Source organism: Gorilla gorilla, chromosome 13, assembly GCF_029281585.2.
Source record: "Gorilla gorilla gorilla isolate KB3781 chromosome 13, NHGRI_mGorGor1-v2.1_pri, whole genome shotgun sequence".
Classification (NCBI taxonomy): domain Eukaryota; kingdom Metazoa; phylum Chordata; class Mammalia; order Primates; family Hominidae; genus Gorilla; species Gorilla gorilla.
In genome coordinates this window covers 106,570,705-106,593,071 of record NC_073237.2, presented here as the reverse complement: position 1 = coordinate 106,593,071, position 22,367 = coordinate 106,570,705, and the positions used below count along the sequence as shown (strand labels likewise).

At 40.3% G+C, this 22,367-nt stretch overlaps 1 protein-coding gene across 3 annotated transcripts in view; it reads left to right on the top strand.

The window, feature by feature from the left end:
- The first annotated feature begins 10,298 nt into the window (after positions 1 to 10,298).
- Positions 10,299 to 22,367, top strand: part of TXNDC8 (thioredoxin domain containing 8) — a 34,829-nt gene continuing 22,760 nt past the window's right edge. Inside the window, exons 1-4 of one of the 3 annotated variants that reach the window (XM_063696987.1) lie at positions 10,299 to 10,426; positions 13,880 to 13,984; positions 18,910 to 18,969; positions 21,944 to 22,009. In XM_063696987.1, the coding sequence (XP_063553057.1) occupies positions 10,403 to 10,426; positions 13,880 to 13,984; positions 18,910 to 18,969; positions 21,944 to 22,009 (255 nt within the window). In that variant the 5' untranslated portion in view covers positions 10,299 to 10,402. The remainder of the gene's footprint in view (positions 10,427 to 13,879; positions 13,985 to 18,909; positions 18,970 to 21,943; positions 22,010 to 22,367) is intronic. The other 2 variants (XM_055351117.2, XM_019034007.4) reach the window with 2 other exon arrangements.

Genomic DNA, 22,367 nt, shown 5'->3' with positions numbered 1-22,367 from the left:
CCGGCCCTATCCCTATTTTTATAAATCACAGTGTTTAGGTTTAAAGCAATAAGAGGTCATGGTATCCTTTGAGGAACAACATGATCTACTGGCACTTTAAATTAGCAACTTAAATAGTAGATTCTGGGGCAGGCAATGTCTGACTACAGGTCAGGCAGAAACCAGATTAGTGGTGAGTATATTAGTCAAAGTTATCTGGACAAACAGAACTGATTGTGTGTGTGTGTGGGGGGGGGGGTATGTGTGTGTTTATTATGAGGAATTGGCTCATAGGATTATGGAGGTTAAGTTCCACGATCTACCATCTCAAGCTATAGGCTCAGAAAAGCCGGTGGTATAATTCAGTCCAAGTCCAAAGGCTAAAAACCAAAGGAGCTGATGGTATAAATCCCTGTCCCAGAATACAAATTAGATGAGATATTCAGTTGCCACAGTGAGACAGGAAAAAAAAGGGGTGAACTCCTCCTTCTGCCTTTTTTTCTATTCAGGCACTCAATGGATTAGATGGTGCCCAATCAAATGGGAAAGGCAATCTACTTGACTGAGTCCACAGAGTGAAATGTTCATCTCATCCAGAAACACCTTCACAGACATGCCTAGAAACGATATTTAATCTGGGCTTGTTAGCAGCAGAACACCTCAATTCAATTAAAGAAACACCTGTGCTCTGGAGAAGCATGGTTTGAGACCAACGCCTGTAAGTGAAAATACTGATTCATAAGGGATTAAGTGGCTTTCTCACGGTCACACAAGTAATCAGTAACATAGTCAGAGTTCAATCCTTTTTCCATGAGACCAAGTAGCCTCTTGAAATTTAGTTAGCATGAAAATCATTTTTTTTTTTTTTTGAGACAGAGTCTCACTCTCACCCAGGCTGCAGTTCAGTGGTGCGATCTCAGCTTACCGCAACCTCCATCTCCTGGGTTCAAGCAATTCTCATGCCTCAGGCTCCTGAGTAGCTGGGACTACAGGCGCCTGCCACCATGTCTGGCTAATTTTTGTATTTTTAGTAGAGATGGGGTTTCACCATGTAGGCCAGGCTGATCTTGAACTCCTGATCTCAAGTGATCGGCTCGCCTCAGCCTCCCAAAGTTCTGGGATTACAGGCACGAGCCACTGCACCTGGCTAGCATGAAAATCTTAAAGATTGATTAATAATCTAGGAGATATAAAAGAAAAGTGATTGAAGTTCAAATGGCTCTAGAACTTCAATAGCAGAAGCCATCTAACCCATCCCCCTCTTATCTATAGAATCACACGCAATTCTTCCCAATCTGGAATGACTGGAAGGTGCTCAGATAGGATTGTGTCACCTTATGATAAACCACTGTGTCCAACTTGATATGTAGTGATTCACATACTTATTTATGTCTCTAGGTATTTGTGTTCTCTTTGATTAACTATATATATATTAAATAGAGACAGGGTCTAGCTATGTTATCCAGGCTGGTCTCAAACTCCTGGCCTCAAGCAATCCTCCACAGCCTCAGCATCCCAAAGTGCTAGGTTTATAGGCATGAGCCACCATGCCCACCATGATTAAACTACATTTTAATCTAGGACGTGGACCATGAAACAAAGGCCTGTGGGCTAAATTCAGCCCAGTGCCTGTTTTGTAAATAAAGGTTTATGGGAACACAGCCATGCCTGTTTATTTATCTATTACCTATGGCCACTTTTGTGTGACTATCTGGCCCTTCACAGAAAAAGTTTGCTGACAGAGTCGTCATACAATTACTTTACTTTTTCTCTAATCATATTTGAGTCTATAGGTATGCCTTTCTTACAGCAATCCTACTTACATATAAACGCTGCATTTTTAATATGAGATAAAAAGGGAGTTTGCAAAAAGTGTAAAGTATTCATGCTTGCTGGCATAGCTGCAGTGATGACTTCAGAAATTTTGTTTTCTTTTTTTTATAATGGTCCTTATGCTGGATTCATTTATCGTGAAATGGCAGGCAACCGCAGCTGCAGACCTCAATCTACGGTACATATCAAGCGATTCAGCTTTTTCTTGTAATGTCATGACTTTTCTCTGCTTCTTGGGAGCACTTCCAGCATCACTAATGGCACTTCATATGGGTCCCATGGTGTTACTCAAGCTTTATAGTATTGCACTAAACACTATGAAAAATATACAAGAACTGCCAGAGATCACATCTTACGGTGAGACACGCTTTACTGGAGTGACAACGCTCAGAGATGATGGGCATCTCACAGAAATGATGAGAGCATCTCATCACAGATGATGAGAGCATCTCACAGTGTTTTAAGAGAATACTTGTAATACTTAAGCTCACCACAATGGCAACAAGAGATGGTTACAAAATTATTACAGTAGTACAGTTGTACTAAATTGATCTAATTTGTACTAAACTGTACTAAATGATCTAATACTGCATCTTTGCATTTGTTCATATTTCTCTCGACTAGGAAACGTACCATGTGCGATCTGTTTGGGTATGTAAGTTTTGATAAATTTTAAGTTTTTATAATAGATTTGTGTCAGCCGGGTGCAGTGGCTTATGCTTGTAATCCCAACACTTCGGGAGGCCGAGGTGGGAGGATCACCTGAGGTCAGGAGTTCGAGACCAGCCTAGCCAACATGGCAAAACCCTGTCTATACTGAAAATACAAAAATCAGCCCGGCGTGTTTACAGGCACCTGTAATCCCAGCTACACAGGAGGCTGAGGCAGGAGAATCGCTTGAACCCAGGAGGCAGAGGTTGCAGTGAGCCAAGATCACGCCACTGCACTCCAGCCTGGGTGACAAGAGCGAGGATCTGTCTTTAAAAAAAAAAAAAAAAAGACTTGTGTCTATTTTATGGTAGTAAATTATAAAATTGGTATTTATGTGTGTTTCTTGGATTCATGACATACCTTTTTCTTAATTTTTTTTATATTCCCAGGCTGTGCAGTTGGGCTTCAAGTTTTTTCAAATTGTCGCAAATTTCCAAAAATTTTTCTAAAATATTTATTGAAAAAAAATCCACATAGAAGTAGACCCATACATTTCAAACCCATTTTGTTAAAGGGTCAACTGTATAGTAAATACATTCATCAGTAGCATAGTTGTTTGTCGCCATTATCGAGTATTCTGTGCTATACATAATTGTATGAGCTATATTTTGCAGATCTGGCAGCACGACATGTTTACAACAGCATTGCCACAAACACGCAAGTAAAGTGTTAGCAGATGACAGGAATTCTAATCCTATGAGACCATTATCATATATTCGGTTTATCCCTGATGAACCAAATTTTCTTCAAAAATGTATATTCATCTTTTAATCAAATACATGTTATTTTTAAAACTATTTTGTGAAATGCTTAAACAAAAAAATAAACACTTTAAAATTATTTCCCTTCAGAGCTTTTTCTGCTACTGCTAAGTTTTTTTCTATACGATGGTATAATATTACTAAGCCACATTATCGTGCACAAGACAGATACAAGATACAGAATTGCGCAGGAATAGACTCTTACACTGATAATACATTATAAGTTCTGTCTACAAGCAATATGCATTTGGGGACCCTCTTTAATAATGCCATCTCTTAGCCCGGCGTGGGGGTGCATGCCTGTAGTTCCAGCTACTCAGGAGAGTGAGGTGGGAGGATGGCTTGAGCCTGGGAGATTGAGGCTGCAGTGATGGGGCAACCTGCATATCAGCACCACTGCTCAATGACAGCACCACTGCACACCAGCCTGAGTGACAAAGCAAGACCCCATCAAATAAAATACATAAAATAAAAAATAAAATAATACCATCACACGTTTTTCTATCCTTTCCCAATAGTAGACTGCTCCAATGAGGCAGTTTTCCTGAATTTATTACAGTGACTTTTTTTCTTGCTAAAACATTAAAACTTGATATTCTTTCTTAACGTTCTTGTCCCTATTCCTTGGTTTATGCAAGGGCACACTGAGGTTCATTTCCGTTTTCACGAAATATGTTTGTTGAATCATTTTTTTTTAGATGGAGTCTCACTCTGTTGCCCAGGCTGAAGTGCAATGGCGCAACCTCAGCTCACTGCAATCTCCACCTCCCGGGTTCAAGAGATTCTCCTGTCTCAGCCTCCTGAGTAGCTGGGATTACAGGTGCACACCACCACACCCAGCTAATTTTTTTATTTTTAGTAGAGACGGGGTTTCACCATGTTGGTCAGGCTGGTCTCGAACGCCTGACCTCATGATCCGCCTGCCTCGGCCTCCCAAAGTGCTGAGATTACAGGCGTGAGCCACCGTGCCTGGCCTGCTGAATCATTTTTCTAAACTGACCCACATGTAACAGCTCCCTTACTCTAAGTGCTTGTTTACTACAGAGAGGCAGGCATTTCCCTGACCTCAGCCTCTGTCCCAGCTCTTTTCATGCCTGAAGGAAAATCCAAGGACTTTTACGATCAGAATCTACAAAGTTTTAGATAATGATGTACATGTTTGTCCTCACTATGATCAATTTCTGCATATCTCACAACAGCACACAAAGATACAGCCTACAAAAGCCAGAGGCATGAGTTTGCCCCATGCTGGTGATAACTGCCGTTAATACTACATAACTCACTTTTGTGGAACATTTTGTCCTTGGCATAGGTTTTGCACACGCAAATTCATTCATGGCCCTTAATGCACATTGCAGGGGTTGAATGAAGAGTGAGAATGGTCTTTTCTGTCTTGGTATTTTGTTCAGTTCTTGGCCTCGTGGATTTCTTTTTCTCCACACTTTTCAAGATGTGCACTATCCATGGTATCCAACCTCTCAACTCCTGCTCAATAACCTGGGGCCAGCACTGAGTGCCCTTCAATTAATAGAGCTTTTTCCGGTCCTGTCTCTGAGATCAGCGATTGGCCCAGGGACCTAGCAGAGTTTTGCTTCCTAACAATAAGGAGGGTCACTGAAGGTTATAAATGTATCAAGGAGCCCCATGTTCATGTTGAGATTCCAAGCAAACTGACTAATTTTGTTTGTCGGGGTTTTGTTGATGTTTTGAGACAGAATCTTGCTCTTTTACCCAAGCTGGAGTGCAGTAGCATGACCATGGCTCTCTGTAGCCTCGACCTCCCGAGATCAAACAATCCTCCCTCCTCAGCCTCCTGAGTAGCTGGGACTACAGGCATGCAGTAGTCCCAGCTAATTTTTTTAATTTTTTGTGGAGATGGTATCTCGCCATGTTGCCCAGGCTGGTCTCAAACTCCTGGGCTCGAGCAATCTGCCCACCTCAGCTTCCCAAAATGCTGGTATTACAGTCGTGAGCCACTGTGCCCAGCCACTAATTTCAAATAAACATTTTTTTTCTGATAAATAAATCGATTTGTTGCAGTTGACTACTTGGCATTTAGGAAGGGCGGTTGTTGAATTTATCATCAACATCACAAGGCTAATGTTTAGCTGACACACACAGGAATGCTCATAGCAGTTGTTAAATTATTGAAATACATAATGGTTGATAAATAGGCTCTGCCCCCCACCCTATTCCCACGTCCTACCTCACTGAGGCTGACCTAATCTGTTCCCTAGGACACACTGGATCTCCCCCAAATCCAGAAACTGAAAGGGTTTATGCCTGGCAAAGCAATTAGCTGAGCAGATGCATAGTTGTTGCTCATTCTGACTGATCAGCATCCAAGCCACTCAAATTGTTAAATATTTTGAATAATAATCCTGAGCCATCATGGTGTCGAAGACATGATACACCTGAGCAACATAAACCCATCCAGTGGTTTAAAAAAAAAAAACTCTAGCCCAGCGGTTCTCAAACTTGAACAGGCAGCAGCGTCATCTGGGGAGCTTGTTAAAACATACACTGTCAGCCCTACCCTCAGAGATTCTGAGTCAGCAGGTCCAGGGTGGGGCCTGGGAATTGGCATTTTTTACAGTTCTCAAGTGGTGCTGAAGCTGCTGGTTCACAGGTCCGCAGGTCCACAGAACAGTTCTCTGTTAGAAATTCTGTCTCCAGAACAATGCTTCTCAAACATCAATGTTCACAAGAATCACACAGATTATAATTCAATGGATCTGGGGTGGAACCAGAAGTTCTATAGTTCTATCAAGCTCCCAGGTGATGCTAATGTCTATGTATGACCACGTAATGAAAGTCTTACTTATATGTTTTCTGGTTTTCTTTTGTTTTTGTTTCTTTTTTTTTTTTCTTTTGTTTTTTTTGAGACAGAGTGTCACTCTCACCCAGGCTGGAGTGCAGTGGTGCGATATCAACTCACTGCAGCCTCCACCTCCTGGGTTCAAACATTTCTCCTGCCTCAGCCTCCTGAGTAGCTGGGATTACAGGCACATGCCACCAGGCCTGGCTAATTTTTGTATTTTTGGTATACTGAGACGGGGTTTCACCATGCTGGCCGGGCTGGTCTCGAACTCCTGACCTCAAGTGATCCACCCACCTCGGCCTCCCAAAGTGTTGGTATTACAGGCGTGAGCCATCACACCCAACCCCTAATTATAAGTTCTTTATCCTCTGTCTATAATTACTTTTTCACCCTTCTTTCATTTAATTTTTAAACTTTGCTTTGCCTAATCTTTTGCTCTTCCTTTCTCCCTTTTCCTCTTACCAGTTTTCTTCTCTTCCTTTCCTTTCCTTTCTCTTTTTACTTCTTTTCTTTCCAGTCTGTTTTTCTTGTAGATTTTTCAAGATTTAAAATTCCCAACCCACTCTCAGGATTCTCTTCCTGGTTAAATTTTTTTAAAAACAAAATAAAAGCAAAAACAAAAAATGCAACCCTCGCTACTCAAAAAGAGACTCCACCCAGACTGTCTTGGAGCTTTGTGAGTCCAACGAAGTAAGAAATTAGTCTAGGGAAACAAAGAAGGCAGTCAAGTGTAAAGGGAAAGCCCAGATGGCTCTTTTCTAGAAAATACTAGGCCAGGAGTCTTTTTCCAGGACTAGAAATTTGCCATGCTTACTGACTAGCTCTGTCTGCAAAACATAAAAAAATATCAATTTTAGTGAATTTGGCCATTTTCTGGATTGTAGTAGTGTTTATTCTAGTTGAGAATAAATAAACCTCTGTGAGCCATCAGCTTGTACTCTCCCTGTCCTTGGGCTAGGCAAGCTTCTTAGCAGCAAATTCCACGAAAAAGTCTACAAGCCCTAGCACTGAAAGGTAGAGGTACTGGCCCAGCCTTGCTTGACTTCCAGAAACCCCAGGGACATGACCAGAGTTTGTTGGTGTAGCAGCTGTGTCTGAGCGTTCATTATGAACCATCTTCTTTTCAAATGCTGTGGAGAGAAGTTCAAGAAGAGCTAATTCCACAAGCAAAAGGAGAATGGAAATGGTAGATGTCTTCCTGGTGCAGAGAAAAAAGGAATTCACTCTGAATTCAGATCATCCAGTGCTAAATGGCTTTCTAAGAGACCTATATATTTTAGCTGACCCTGTGTTCCTTCCTACATGAGAAGCAACCCAGGCTTGGATTCCAAATTAATTCTACCAATCGTAAGTTATCTAAACTTGCTGTACCTGGACCATCTTACCTGTAGATGGACACAATTACCTTAGCTAACTGGGCACTTATAAGATGTATGAAAATAATGCTTACAATGGAGCTCACACTTTGAAGTAGCGGTTTTCCAGTGGGGACAATTTTGCCCCCCGGGAGACACTTGTGGTTATTACCACTTGGAGATGCTACTGACATCTAGTGGGTAGAAGTCAGGGATGCTGCTAAACAGCCTACAATGCACAGGACAGCCCCCTATAACAAAGCATTATTGGCCCAAAGCGTCAGAAATGCTGTGGTTAAGAAACCCTGCTTGGAAGATGTTCAGTTTGTGTCAACATCCATTTTCCCTTCTTGAATGAAAATGAGAGAAAAGATGGAGGAGAAATAGATGAGGATAAGATCTACAATATATAAGCATGAATAAAATTTCTGGCTGTGATGGAGGATGCATCCCAATGAAAAAGAGAGAGAGAGAACAAGCAATGAACAAAGACATTGAAAATACTTCAAGTACCTTTTTAAATTTTTTAAGCCAAAATTGACAAATGGGATCTAATTAAACTAAAGAGCTTCTGCACAGCAAAAGAAACTACCATCAGAGTGAACAGGCAACCTACAGAATGGGAGAAAATTTTTGCAATCTACTCATCTGACAAAGGGCTAATATCCAGAATATACAATGAACTCAAACAAATTTACAAGAAAAAAAACAACCCCATCAACAAGTGGGAGAAGGATATGAACAGATACTTCTCAAAAGAAGACATTTATGCAGCCAAAAGACACATGAAAAAATGCTCATCATCACTGGCCATCAGAGAAATGCAAATCAAAACCACAATGAGATACCATCTCACACCAGTTAGAATGGCGATCATTAAAAAGTCAGGAAACAACAGGTGCTGGAGAGGATGTGGAGAAATAGGAACACTTTTACGCTGTTGGTGGGACTGTAAACTAGTTCAACCATTGTGGAAGTCAGTGTGGCGATTCCTCAGGGATTTAGAACTAGAAATACCATTTGACCCAGCAATCCAATTACAGGGTATATACCCAAAGGATTATAAATCATGCTGCTATAAAGACACATGCACACGTATGTTTATTGTGGCACTATTCACAATAGCAAAGACTTGGAACCAACCCAAATGTCCAACAATGATAGACTGGATTAAGAAAATGTGGCACATATACACCATGGAATACTATGCAGCCATAAAGAAGGATGAGTTCATGTCCTTTGTAGGGACATGGATGAAGCTGGAAACCATCATTCTCAGCAAACTATCGCAAGGACAAAAAAACCAAACACCGCATGTTCTCACTCATAGGTGGGAATTGAACAATGAGAACACATGGACACAGGAAGGGGAACATCACACACCGGGGCCTGTTGTGGGGTGGGGGGAGGGAGGAGGGATAGCATTAGGAGATATACCTAATGTTAAATGACGAGTTACTGGGTGCAGCACACCAACATGGCACATGTATACATATGTAACTAACCTGCATGTTGTGCACATGTACCCTAAAACTTAAAGTATAATAAAAAAAATTTTTTTGTTAATACGTGTATTAGTCTCTTTTCACGTTGCTGATAAAGACATACCCAAGACTAGGTAATTTATAAAGAAAAAGAGGTTTAATAGATTCACAGTTCCATGTGGCTGGGGAGGCCTCACAATTCTGGCAGAAGGTGAAACTCACGTCTTACATGGCAGCAGGCAAGAGAGAATGAGAGCCAAGCAAATGGGGAAACGTCTTATAAAACCATCAGATCTCATGAGATGTATTCACTACCATGAGAACAGTACGGAGGAACTGCCCCCATTATTCAATTATCTCCCACCGGTCCCTCCCACAACCCTTGGGAATTATGGGAGCTACAATTCAAGATGAGATTTGAGTGGGGACACAGGCAAACCATATCAATACATAATACTTCTACATATTTATGGGGTACATGTGATATTTTGTTACATGCATACTTCAAATACCTCTACAGAGGCAGCCACTGTCTCCATCTGACAGTTTTCATGCAACACATGACTGAAGGCCCCGAGCTGCATATATAGAAAAACAGAAAGAAGGATTTTGCTATTTTTGTTTTATTATAGAATCTACTATTTCTCATTTTGGTTGTTCTTGATGCTCTGTAGATTTGAAGAACACTGGCCATGGCCATGTTCAGAATTTTTCTGACATCAGTTCTGAAAATGGCAAATCATCAAGTGCAGGGGTCAGCAAACTGCTGCTGTTCTTTGTACATCCTACTAGCTGCGAATGGTTTTTACATTTTTTAAAGGTTGCAAAAACATAAGGAACATGCAACAAAGACTGTATGAGGCCCATAAAGCTAAAATAGTATCTGTTCCTTTAGAGAAAACGTTTGCCAACCCTTGATCTAGTGCATAAAAGTGACATTTCTTTACTCTCTAAATAATTAGAGCAAAATAACAAAGTTCAGGGAATTTATGACTCATGAAATCAAACTTACAGGAAACTCATTATTATAGGGTTAAGACTTTAGTATTTTTCTCAACAGCAAAATCGCTTCTTCAAATTCTTAAGTGAAAATCTCATCTATTTAATATTACTCTGCTTACTTCTCATTTGGTGATGGGATGGAGGGATTAGAGAAGGGAGAAGGATATTTAGAAATAGGTTATAAAAGATGAAAATAAAGCAAACACATTACTGATTCTGCATATAAAGCCCTCAGTTTTCTGATTCTTGGCTGTCCACAAGTGAACTAGTCATGGCATAAAAGTGAAATAGGATCCAAAGTCTGCCAAAGTTCCAGGTTCTGAGATGACATGTTTAATGATGTCATAGAGAAGTTACCCATGTATTCCAGGCAGGATACTGTAATAAATAGGAGACAGCTACGGTGATCCAACTAAACCAACAGGGGATTTTCATCAGCACTTCCCTGGTGTAATCATGGTACAGATTATTAAAGACATGGCAAGTATTTATTTGGCTTCACTGAGTATTTCAAATGTGGCCATCTTGAGAACAGATTTGAAAAACTTTAAGAATGTGTTCTCTCTATCCAGTATTCTATCATTGCATTGTAGCAAGGGGAGAGTTCTAAATTCTTGTTCTTTATCTTGTTCCTTGAGGGATGGTACTATCAAGAAAAGCAGCCAAGGGGCAAATTGATAAAGAAGGGCTTTCTTCCTCCTGGACTTTTATTTCCTGCCTGACTTCAGGTGAATCCCAGACCAGCTCCTAGTACATCCCATCCTGTATCTGATCCCATGGATCCTATCTCAGTTGTGCTTGGAAAATTCCACGGAAGTAAGGAAGTCCACATCTTTTCTCTTATCCAAGGAAAAAGAATAGAAACCCCAGATGTGGAATGGGGTGGGAAAATTGGGAACAGCCCAATGTTGCTGTCACAACAAATCTAAATTCATGTATAGGACAGAGATAATTCTTGATTTATAAAGGAGGAAATTGCCTCTAAAAGAGAGGTTCAAGGCTAGTTCGTTTAAGAGGTGGTGTGGGCATTAGAACCCAGACCTTCTGATGCCTGCCCTCATTACAAGAAGTCAGGAGCTGGAGGAGGGTAGGGGGTTTGGGGCCTGAGCCTCATGTCCACCAGCACCCTCAGATTTAGACTTGTGACATTTTCCCCAAAGGTGGCTATACAGATCACAAAAATGACACTGACCAGATTGAAAGAGAGTACTGCCCTGTAACTTCGACATAAGAACATGTTTTAAAACATCACACATTTGCTAATGCTTTTGACACTTATTGTTTTTATGTTCTGGGGATGTCACAGAATAGCCTGGAGCCTTATTCCCTCAGAAGACCTTTCATCTCCTCCCCAGGGACCTTTCCAGAGGCCCTGATCTCCATCCCATCTTTATTTAGATGCCACCTTCTCTTTGAGATTGACCTTGGCCATCCGGACTACAGTTGTAATCCAACCCCCATTCTTCCTTCCTACTTCATTTTCTTTTTATTTTCTTTATTAGCAATTAGCACTAATATACTACAAATATTACCTATTGACCTTATAGTAAGCTTCCCATTCTAAAATGTAAACTCCATGGAGACAGAATGCATAGTTTTTGTTTTGTTTTGTTTTGTTTTTGTCCACAGTGGTATCCTAGCAGTTTGTGCAGTAGCTGGCATAGTATAGGCCTCAATACGCATATGTTAAATAAATACCTATACTATGAGAGTATTCCCTTCAGATAGTTTAGTCAAGTCAAGTTCATGGGTCCAACTAGGCCAGCTCACACCCAAACAACAACTACTGGAAAGTGAAGAGTGTTGGGAGCTTGTGAGGATAGCATCTACCTTACAACTTCAGAAGCAAGTGAGAAATAAAGGCTTGGCAAGGCTCTCTGAAAAGTTAGTTACTCCCTCTAGAGGAATATTGATAAAGAAAGAGAGTGCATCTTCTTTGAGTCATCACTTTCACCTGATTGAAACTAAACAAAGTAGCCACATAATTGTCAAGGCTATTATAGAGCAGGCATGTTGTATTAGTCTATTTGCATACTGCTATGAAGAAATGCCCAATACTTGGTAATTTATAAAGAAAAAAAGATCTAATGAACTCATGGTTCCACATGGCTGGGAAGACCTCACAATCATGGCAAAGGCGAAGGAGGGCCAAAGGCATGTCTGACATGGCGGCAGGCAAGACAGCGTGTGCAGGGGAACTGCCCTTTATAAAACCGTCAGATCTTTTGAGACTGACTCACTGTCATGAGAACAGCATGGGAAAAACCCACCCCCATAATTCATTTACCTCCCACTAGGTCTCTCCCATGACATGTGGGGATTATGGGAGCTACAATTCAAGATGAGATTTGGGTGGGGACTCAGCCAAACTGTATCACATGTCATTTGTATGGATTAAACCCATCCATAGTGGGAATAGGCCTTGCTTGACTTAATACAATGAACAATCCCATCCCCCTCCTCTTAATGTTTGGTCTAGGAATAAGCACACAATGCAATTAGGGCCAATGAAAGGGAGAATAAGTCCTAATTCTATGATGAACTCAGGAGTGGATTTTCTGTAGTGGTTAAGGAAATAGGAACTGGAGTCAGGCTGCCTAGGATACCAATGCCAGCTACACCACTCACCAGCTAATTGATCATGATAAAGTTAATGAACTTCACTTTTCTCATTTGTAAAATGGAGATAATAATAGTACACACATTGTAGTGTTGTTGTAAAGATTATGGGAGAGAATATAGGGCACAGAGTTAATTAGCTACAATTGTTGCAATTCCAGTGAGAAAAGGAAAAATCTTGAACAGAGTACTATGTATTAGCAAATCATTCATTCATCAAGAAGACACGCAGGCTGGGCGGGGTGGCTCACACCTGTAATCCCAGCACTTTGGGAGACTGAGGTGGGAGGATGGCTTGAGTCCAGGAGGCAGAGTCTGCAGTGAGCTGAGATCGCACCACTACACCCCAGCCTGGATGAACAGCCAGACCCTGTCTCCAAGAAATAAAATTAAATTAAAATAAAAATAAAGAAAACACTCTATGAGCACTTACTCTATGAGTACACTATGAGCACTTATGTGTCAGTTAGGGATCATGGGAGGCACAGGAATGAATCAAGGTTAAATCCTGTAAGGACTTGGGGAGATCAATCATGCATGAAATAACTAGTGTAGGACCAGTCACTTGTCATAAAGCAAGCAAATATAGATGCAGTCATCTGAGTCCCAGGAAGGGAAACCTTTATTTACTTAGATGACACAAACAGTTGATGGGAAATTCACTTGACATTCAGCAATAAGCATGTCAAATCCTTAAATGTATAGTTTTAACTGTAGCTGTAATAATGATCACTTCCCCCCCAAAAAAAACAAGAAATTACTCAAGGTGTGAGATTAATTCTTCTCCTTTTAAAGTTCACTAGTCATGCATGTTTAGGCCCTTGTTTAATAAAAATCCAGTACTATAGATATCCACCCTGAACAGCAGTTCACCTCCACCCTCCAGCCCCCATCCCTCCCTGGCCAACCTGTTTCTCCTCAGAGGTAACCACCGTTATCAAGTTCCATTACCAACCTTTTTGGTGCATAGACTTCCATGATTTTTATGTACTTACAAAGAGAAATATATTTGACATGAGGGACATTTAAGGTGGGGTCAGCTAGAGAACAATGGCATGGTACACCTGGTTAAGGTTTTTAAGAACTAATATGGCCAGATAAGGTGGCTCACACCTGTAATCCCAGCACTTTGGGAAGCTGAGGCAGGAGGATCACTTGAGCCCAGGAGTTTGAGACCAGCCTGGGCAGCATAGTGATACCCTGGCTTTAAAAAAACCAAAAACAAAACCAAAACTAATCTGTCATCATCTTCTCTATAAAATGTCATGAGATTCAGTGATTATGCACATTTCCTCATTTATTTTCTGTTTTCAGAATGAATTTAAAACATTTTTGACAGCTGCCGGACACAAACTCGCAGTGGTTCAATTTTCTTTGAAACGGTGTGGTCCCTGCAAAAGGATGTTTCCTGTTTTCCATGTGAGTACAACCAGTATCTACCTCATAGTTTCAGAAGAAATTTAAAGTTCCAGAATATTTTTCCCAGTAATTCTTAAAAGTTTGGCAATTATGAGCCATTCTGGAGCCATAGATTTTTGAAGCACCCTGATTAACTGAAGATAATATTCCGAGATCTAATTAGATAATGAGTGTACACACCAGAAGATTACTACTACTTGTCCACAGGTAATTCTGCAAGAACATCCCAAGATGTGCAAAGGAGTCCAATTGTACAAATTAATGGATTCTTCATATTATAGCAATGACATTTTACCAAAGTTTCAAGAGTTCAGAACTTTCAAACACTGGATTAGAATACAGATAAATATGATATTTGTTCTTAAATATAACATAAAAGAATAAATTTCTCCCAATTCTTCAACCTTATTATCAGAACAAACCGTATGTCTTTGTTATTTTTCCTACAGCTTTATTGATACATAATTGTTCAATATCTTTATTGAGGTATAATTGTTAAATAAACAAAATCTGTTTATTTAATGTATACAATTGATGTTAGGACATATGTACACACCCATGATATTATCACCACAATCAAAATCCATCACCTCCAAATGAAACCTTGTGTACATCTGCTTTTGTGTGTGTATGTGTGATAAGAACACTTAACATGGAATCTACACTAAATTTTTCAGTGTGCAACACCCTAATGTTAACTCTAAGCACTATGTTGTATATCACAGTGGTCCCCAACCTTTTTGACACCAGGACCAGTTTTGTGGAAGACAATTTTTCCATGGACTAGGGCTTAGGGTAGGGGGTGCCGGGATGGTTTCAGGAAGAAACTGTTCCACCTCAGATCGTCAGGTATTAAGATTCTCATAAGTAGCGCAGCTTAGCTCCCTCACATGCACAGTTCAGAATACGGTTCTTGCTCCTATGAGGATCTAATTCCACGCTGATCTGACAGGAAGCAGAGCTCAGGCAGTAATGACAGCTCGCCCACCACTCACCTCCCGTTGTGCAGCCTGGTTCCTAACAGGCCGTAGACTGGCCCTGGGATTGAGGATGCCTGGTATATCAGATCTCTAGAACTTATCATCCTATACAACTGTATCTTTATACCCATTAAACAACTCATTTACTCCTTCCCTGCTCCCTGGCAACCTCCATTATATTTTCTGCTTCTGTAAGTTGACTATATTTTACATACTTCATAAAAATTGAATCATGCAGTATTTATTCTATGACGACTCCCTCGTTTCACTTAGCGTGATGTCCTCCAGGTCCATACATGTTATTGCAATGAGGCGAATAATACGTCTTGCATGTTCCTTTCTTGTCCTTGATTTACTTTGTAAAATATTCTAGTGAGTTGTAATCATATATTTATATTTAAATCTTTTTCCCACATACACATTGGTTCATGTTTTCATAGTCTCCAAACGAATCTTTTAATATCTATACAATATTTTATCTGGTTAATTTCTGTAATATCCTACTTAACAGTTTTTAACATTTTATATATTTATTTTTGGTATAACATACTGCAGAAAGAATCTCAGGGCACTTTTTTTCATTTTTCCTTATTGTATAAAACTTTACATGTTTTTATGGTCACTTTTGTAAAGTTTATTCCTTCAAATATAAAGAATACTCTATACAGCTAAAAATACTCTGGTTTATTTTTAGCAAGGTTTCTAACATTTCTACTTTTTTTAATCCACCTGAGCCTCAGTCACAGCCTGAGTTAATTTTAACCACAGTCACAATCTTTGATATTTAATTTAAAATGAACTTATATTCCAATAGAGAAACTGGCTACATAACATCACAACATCCCTTATCTGCCTAAAATTCTTAGAATATCTAGAAGGGAGGCCAGCCATGGTGGCTGATGCCTGTAATCTCAGCACTTTGGGAGGACAAAGAGGGAGGATTGCTTGGGGCCAGGAGTTCCAGACCACCCTGGCCAACATAGTGAAACCCTGTCTGTATTTAAAAATAAAAAATGAAGAATATTCTGAGGGAACATTTTAGTTTCTGACAGGTCCTACCATGCTGACACTCAAGACTTAGGAAAGAGGATCTCCTTGACTTTGCCACAGAATATCTAGTGTTCAGTTTTTTAACCACTCTTCAGAACAGCACAGACCCACCTGTGGAGATTCTAACTTCGCCATAACCAGTTTTTTCTTGTAATGTTTGAACTTTTGCAAAAGAAGACATTCCTGTATTATGTGTGTAATTTTTTTTAACTCATAGTATATGAGGGGGTTGGAGGAAGACTTTACTTACCCTAGATCAGGGGTCCCCAACCCCCAAGCCATGGACCAGTACCACTCCACAGGTCCATGGCCTATTCGGAACTGGCCACACAGCAGGAGGTGAGCGGCCAGCGAGTAAGCATTACCTCCTGAGCTCTGCCTCCTGTTATATTAGCGGCAGCATTAGGTTTTCATAGGAGTGCAAACCCTATTGTGAACTGCACATGCGAGGGATCTAGGTTGCACCCTCCTTATGAGAATCGAATACCTGATGATCTGAGGTGGAACAGTTTCATCCTGAAACCATCCCCCCACCCCCAGTCTGGGGAAAAAAATGTCTTCCATGAAACTGGTCCCTGGTATCAAAAAGGTTAGATGACTGTATCAGTCAGAGATCAAAGCAAGAAACATAAACCACATTAGAACCAAATTAGAAAAGGATTTTAATACAAGGAATTAAATGCTCATAAAATCATCAGAAGACTGGGTGAATGGGCTTGGGACAGAAACTCCACGAACCACTCTTCAGAGCACCACAGACCCACCTGTGGAGATTCTAACATTGCCATAACCAGAAGTCACGGGAAACGGGAGGAAATGATTGGGAGTTAAAGAACCACCAACAGAGCAGCGGTCAGAGTCAGAAGCAGAATTAGGCAGCTACTACAGCCACCATGGCCTCTGGACATCTAAGAAGTTAATTTCTGGACCCTGAGTCTGGCTGCCACCACTGCTGGCCTCGAGCACAACCAGTACCCATGACCTCGCTTTCCACCAAAAAAGAAGAAGAAAATAGCTTCTGTCTCATTTACACTGGCATGCATCTGACTGGTAAAATGAAATTTGCATCCAGAACTCTAGCTGCAAGGGAGGCAAAGAAATCTTCACCACTTTTCCTTTCCAGGCTCTCCAGGATGGTGAAATGGAAGTTAGTTAGCAAAACCATTAATTCAAGAGAGGGCAAGAATTCAAGACATTTTCAGACACACAAAAACTAAAAGTTTACTAACCACAGAATCTCTCTGAAGAAATTGCTAATGGATGTATTACAACAAGAAAAAAAAACAGTGAATCATAAGAAGATGTGGGTTTTAAGAAGTGATTGAAATTATGCAAGAGCAGGGGTCAACAAACTTTTCCTGTAAAAGACAAGATAGAAAATATTTTCAGCTTTGCAGGCCATATGATCTCTGCCACAGTTACTCAACTTTGCTGCTGTAGTGCAAAATCCAGTGACAACACAAAAACAGATGGGCAACTAGTTCCAATAAAACTTTATTTAAAAGAACAGGTAGAGGGCTGGATTTGGTCCACAGGGCATAGTTTGCTGATGCTGGGCTAAGAGGATCACTAGGCATAGATCCCTGAAAAGAACATTTCTGGAAAAGGAGAGGCTAAAATTTTGTTGAGAAATTGTATGGTGCGATCGGGGGAAGGCAATATGTAGTCTGTGAGGCTTACATATAGTGTGCAATGGAAGTGGCAAAAAATGAGCCTCAAAAAGGAAGCTGAGGCCAGATCAAGTAGGATCTTGTGTTATAACTTAACAAACTGCTGTGGAGAGCCCAACAGGACAATTTTAAGAAGGATTTTGCCACAATCAAATGTGGCATTTAGAAAATATTTTTGGAGGTTGCACAAGAATAGGTTGGAAAGTCTAAAAGCAGGAAACCCAGAGTGAATGTCAGTAATGATAGGTTTTTCCAAAACTAGAGCAGTGACTTTCAGAGAAAAAGGAAAAATCAAAATTCAGGAAACATTTTAGAGTTAGATCAACAGAAATAAGCGACTAGAAATACATGAGATATGATTTTAAGCAAACAATTCAAAATGCCATCAAGTGTCCTTAAGGTATGAACACAGCTGTCTGAAAAGACACCCAGGAGCTGACATTTACAGGCCACTGTTGTCACTGCTGCTGCTGTGGCTGCTGCCACTTCCTCTTCCCCTAGACCCACTACCAGCACCATGGTCACCGCCACTGCCAAAGATGATTCCAGAACAAAACAGAAGTAGGAGGGAGTTACTTCTTCCCTCCTCCCCTTCCATTTCCTGCAAATACTTCCCATTGGAAGAAGCTAATTGGAAGTCAGCCAGCAATGGAACCTGGAAAATCTAGTTTCCACACATAGTAGAGCACAGAGAGACGGCAACAGGAGTGCAAATAAATTAGGCTAATGGTCAGCATTAAAATGTTGACATCGCTTCAAGCAGAACAGCCTTCTAGCACCAGTAGCACCAGCACCTTCCAAAATGCCAGGCAAGAGAAGGTAGAGTTTGGCTCAGAGAACTGTATCTCAAAGATCACTGAAGACAGACTCCCCCAGCTGCTCTCCCAGGAGAGAGCTACTCTACTATCCCTTCCTCCACCCCACAAAGTAAGTCTGGATCCACCACGCACATTCTGTTACGTCTTTGCCAACCTTGAAACTCTAATCTTCAGTTTGGTTCTTTGACTCTGCTTCTGCCACTGGTCCTTACATCATCTGACCTTGGCATCATCTGGTATTTGACTTGATGCTTCAGGCTCTAGGCTGTAGTGAAATGTCAGAATGATGCTTAGTCCTCTTTAACAGCCTTTTTGTTCAATTTTCATTTCTACTGAAAAGACACTTCCAGTGTGTATTTTAATATTAACACCAAACTAATGGGAAATATTTATTTTTTATTTTGAAGTCTATGTCTGTGAAATACCAAAATGTATTTTTTGTTAACGTGGATGTGAACAATTCTCCGGTAAGAATCTTAAATCTTCCATGCACATACTCCAAATCCAAAGGCATTGTAATTGAATAGCACTGTCTCAGTAATTACTAATACATGACCAATTTAAAATCAACTAGAATTTTACATTTTTTCTAATAACTACAGTAAACTTCCTCATTATGCTCTTATATGCTTTGTATTACTTAAAAGCAAAAAAGAAAAGATTAGCAAAAAAAAGATTAGCTCTCCTGATACCCCTCTCCCCTCTTATGCTGCGGCAGGCCTCACTAATCAATCCCAGTTTTCTTCACCACTTGCTCTGCATTCTGCCTCAGAATCCTCCTCAGCAGAGTTGCTCTAGGGAGACAATAGAAATCTGTTAAAGTTGAGCTCAAGGTGAAAGATGGTTTTCATCCCTGTGATGGATTGTTAATCAATTTCTTTTTTGGGGGTGTGGGGGACAGAGTTTCACTCTTGTTACCGAGGCTGGAGTGCAATGGCGTGATCTTGGCTCACCATAACCTCCGCCTACTGGGTTCAAGTGATTCTCCTGCCTCAGCCTCCTGAGTCGCTGGGATTACAGGCATGTGCCACCACGCCTGGCTAATTTTGTATTTTTATTAGAGACAGGGTTTCTCTATGTTGGTCAGGCTGGTCTTGAACTCCCAACCTCAGGTGATCCACCTGCCTCAGCTTCCCAAAGTGTTGGGATTACAGGCATGAGCCACTGCATCCGGCCTTGTTAATCAATTTCTAAATCCTACCTCAGTGCATTACAGACATCTTAATATATTTTGCTTTTCTCTTGCAATATCTTTTGCTTTTTCTGTGTTTTTTTGAAGCATCATAAGAAATTCCCAGAAATCCCTTCTTCCTGTCTCTGGAGCCATCCTTCCTCATCCCATCCCCCCCAAAAAATAATCAACCCCATAACCTCAAACAAAGTGTGTCTTATTAATACACACAATGTTTCTACAAAATTATTATTTTTAACAACTGTTAATTTGTAATGATGAAAGGTACCAACAGGTGGTCTATCCACATGTTAGAATGCATTTGAGCTTTAGAATGAAAAAAGTGATATCTACCATTCTGCCCTTTAATGATTTTATGACCCATTATAGTTCAACCTCCACAAACTTCAGTTTCTTCATTTGTAAAACAGGATAATAACACTTAACCGAAGATAAAATGAGATAAAATACATTAAATAAATGACATGGTGCCCAGAGCATAATAGAAGTTCCCTTTCTCCATTTCCTTCAAGCTTCATTAAAGTGTGAGTGTTCAGTTGCCCTTTGGGATGAATCATAACCTATAAATTCAGAATACACAGCTAGTATGACTATCTCTTTACCTTTTCTATATTCACAGAGTTGTGCAATCATCACTACAATCAATTTTAGAACACTTTCATCACTCTAAGAAGAAACACTGTACCCTTTAGTAGTTACACCCAATTCCCTCCATCCTCCACCCCCCAGTCCTAGGCAACCACAAATCCACAGTAAGCAAAATAGATTTGCTTATTCTGAACATTTCCTATAAAGGGAATCATAGAATATGTGGTCTTTAGTCTCTGGCTGTTTTCACTGCATACATTTTCAAGGTGCATTCATATTATAGAATGTATCAGTACTTTGGCCAGGCACAGTGGCTCACACCTGTAATATCAGCACTTTGGGAGGCCCAGATGGGTGGATCGCTTGAGGTCAGGAGTTCAAGACCAGCCTGGCCAATGTGGCGAACCCCCATCTCTACTAAAAATACAAAAATTGGCCAGGCGTGATGATGCACACCTGTAATCCCAGCTACTTGAGAGGCTGAGGCAGGAGAATCGCTTGAACCTGGGAGGCAGAGGTTGCAGTGAGCCCAGATCGCGCCATTGCACTCCAGCCAGGGCGACAAGAGCAAAATTCCATCTCAGAAAAAAAAAAAAAAAAGGTATAAACATTAGTGTACAAATTTTTGTGTAAACAAAATTTCCATTTCCCTTGGGTATATATCCAGGATTGGAATTTTGGGGTAATATGGTAACTCTGTGTTTAACTTTCTGAGGAAGTGGCAAACTGTTTTCTAAAGCAGCTGCACCATTTTACACTCTCACCAGCAATGGATGAGAGCTCTGATTTCTCCACATCCTTGCCAACCTGTGTTATTGTCTGGCTTTTTGATTAGAGCTCATTGTCTTTGAAGGTAAAACAAAATGCGTAATTGTCTAATAGTAATTTATGTATCAGTTGTTATCACTGTGTGGTCATGAAAAATTATAATACAGTATGTCTTCAGGTGTGTGTGTGTGTGCATGAGTAGCAGGGCAAGAGATTTAATGCCAACAAAATGATTGGTATATTAGAGAGAGATGTCCTGTTCTGTTGATCCTGTGGGTGACTAATTTTCTTTTGACTCCTAAACAAGAAAAACAAAAACTAACCTTTGAAAGTAGTTTGAAATAGATTAAAACAATTGGGATTCTGGCATATTTTCTCATATTTTGGCTCCAAATCTTTCACAAAGATTGGCAGTGAAGGACTTAAAAGAAAGACATGTATAAGCCTTACTTAAAATGCTAGATCAGGATGCGTTCCACGTCTCAAGTAGAGTTATAAAGATTTGTTTACTCTTTTCTATTTTTGCAATAAGCTCTTCTTATACTGAGTTCCACTGGGGCCCCTCTGTACTCTTTCACAAGGTCCTTTAAATGCAGCTCATATTGTTATTAAGCATCTATTCTGTTGTGGCCTCCATCTCTTACCCACCTCCTGGTTCTATGGGATGAAAAAGCCCAGGAACGCTGTAACGATCATTTTCTATCAATCATTTTATGTCAATCATTGCGACATTCCTGAAGGAATGTTAGAAAAGTTCATAGCAGGAGAGTCTGTAAAGTGTCAGGTGTCCTTGGAATTTCAGACATGCCTCCTAAAAAGTTACCAAATAACATGCTTGGTACAGAGAGAGGACACCAATACTGTAACTTCATGCCATTTCTTTGCTTTCCCAGGAGCTGGCTGAAACTTGTCACATCAAAACAATACCCACATTTCAGATGTTCAAGAAAAGCCAGAAGGTATGTTTCCAGGGTAACCAGCAGGGTTGAATTAGATTATAGAACCATCAGAGTCCCTCAAAAAAGCCTGGCTGTCCTGGGTGGATGAAATAACTACATTTAATTTTAATGCTTACCAATATAATTCTTTACATACAAGTATGTTGTACTTTACATACAACAACTTTACATACAACTTTACAAAGGGTTAAAAAATGTATGACTTATTAATAAATCTCCCCATTCAGACCATCTGAGGTATCCAAGTCCATAAGTATTTTCCCACTATTATCTCTACACTGGGGCAAAACCATCAAGAAAGACTCTTTCAGAGAAAGACATTCTGAAATTCTTACAAAAATGTATACAAGTTGCAGGC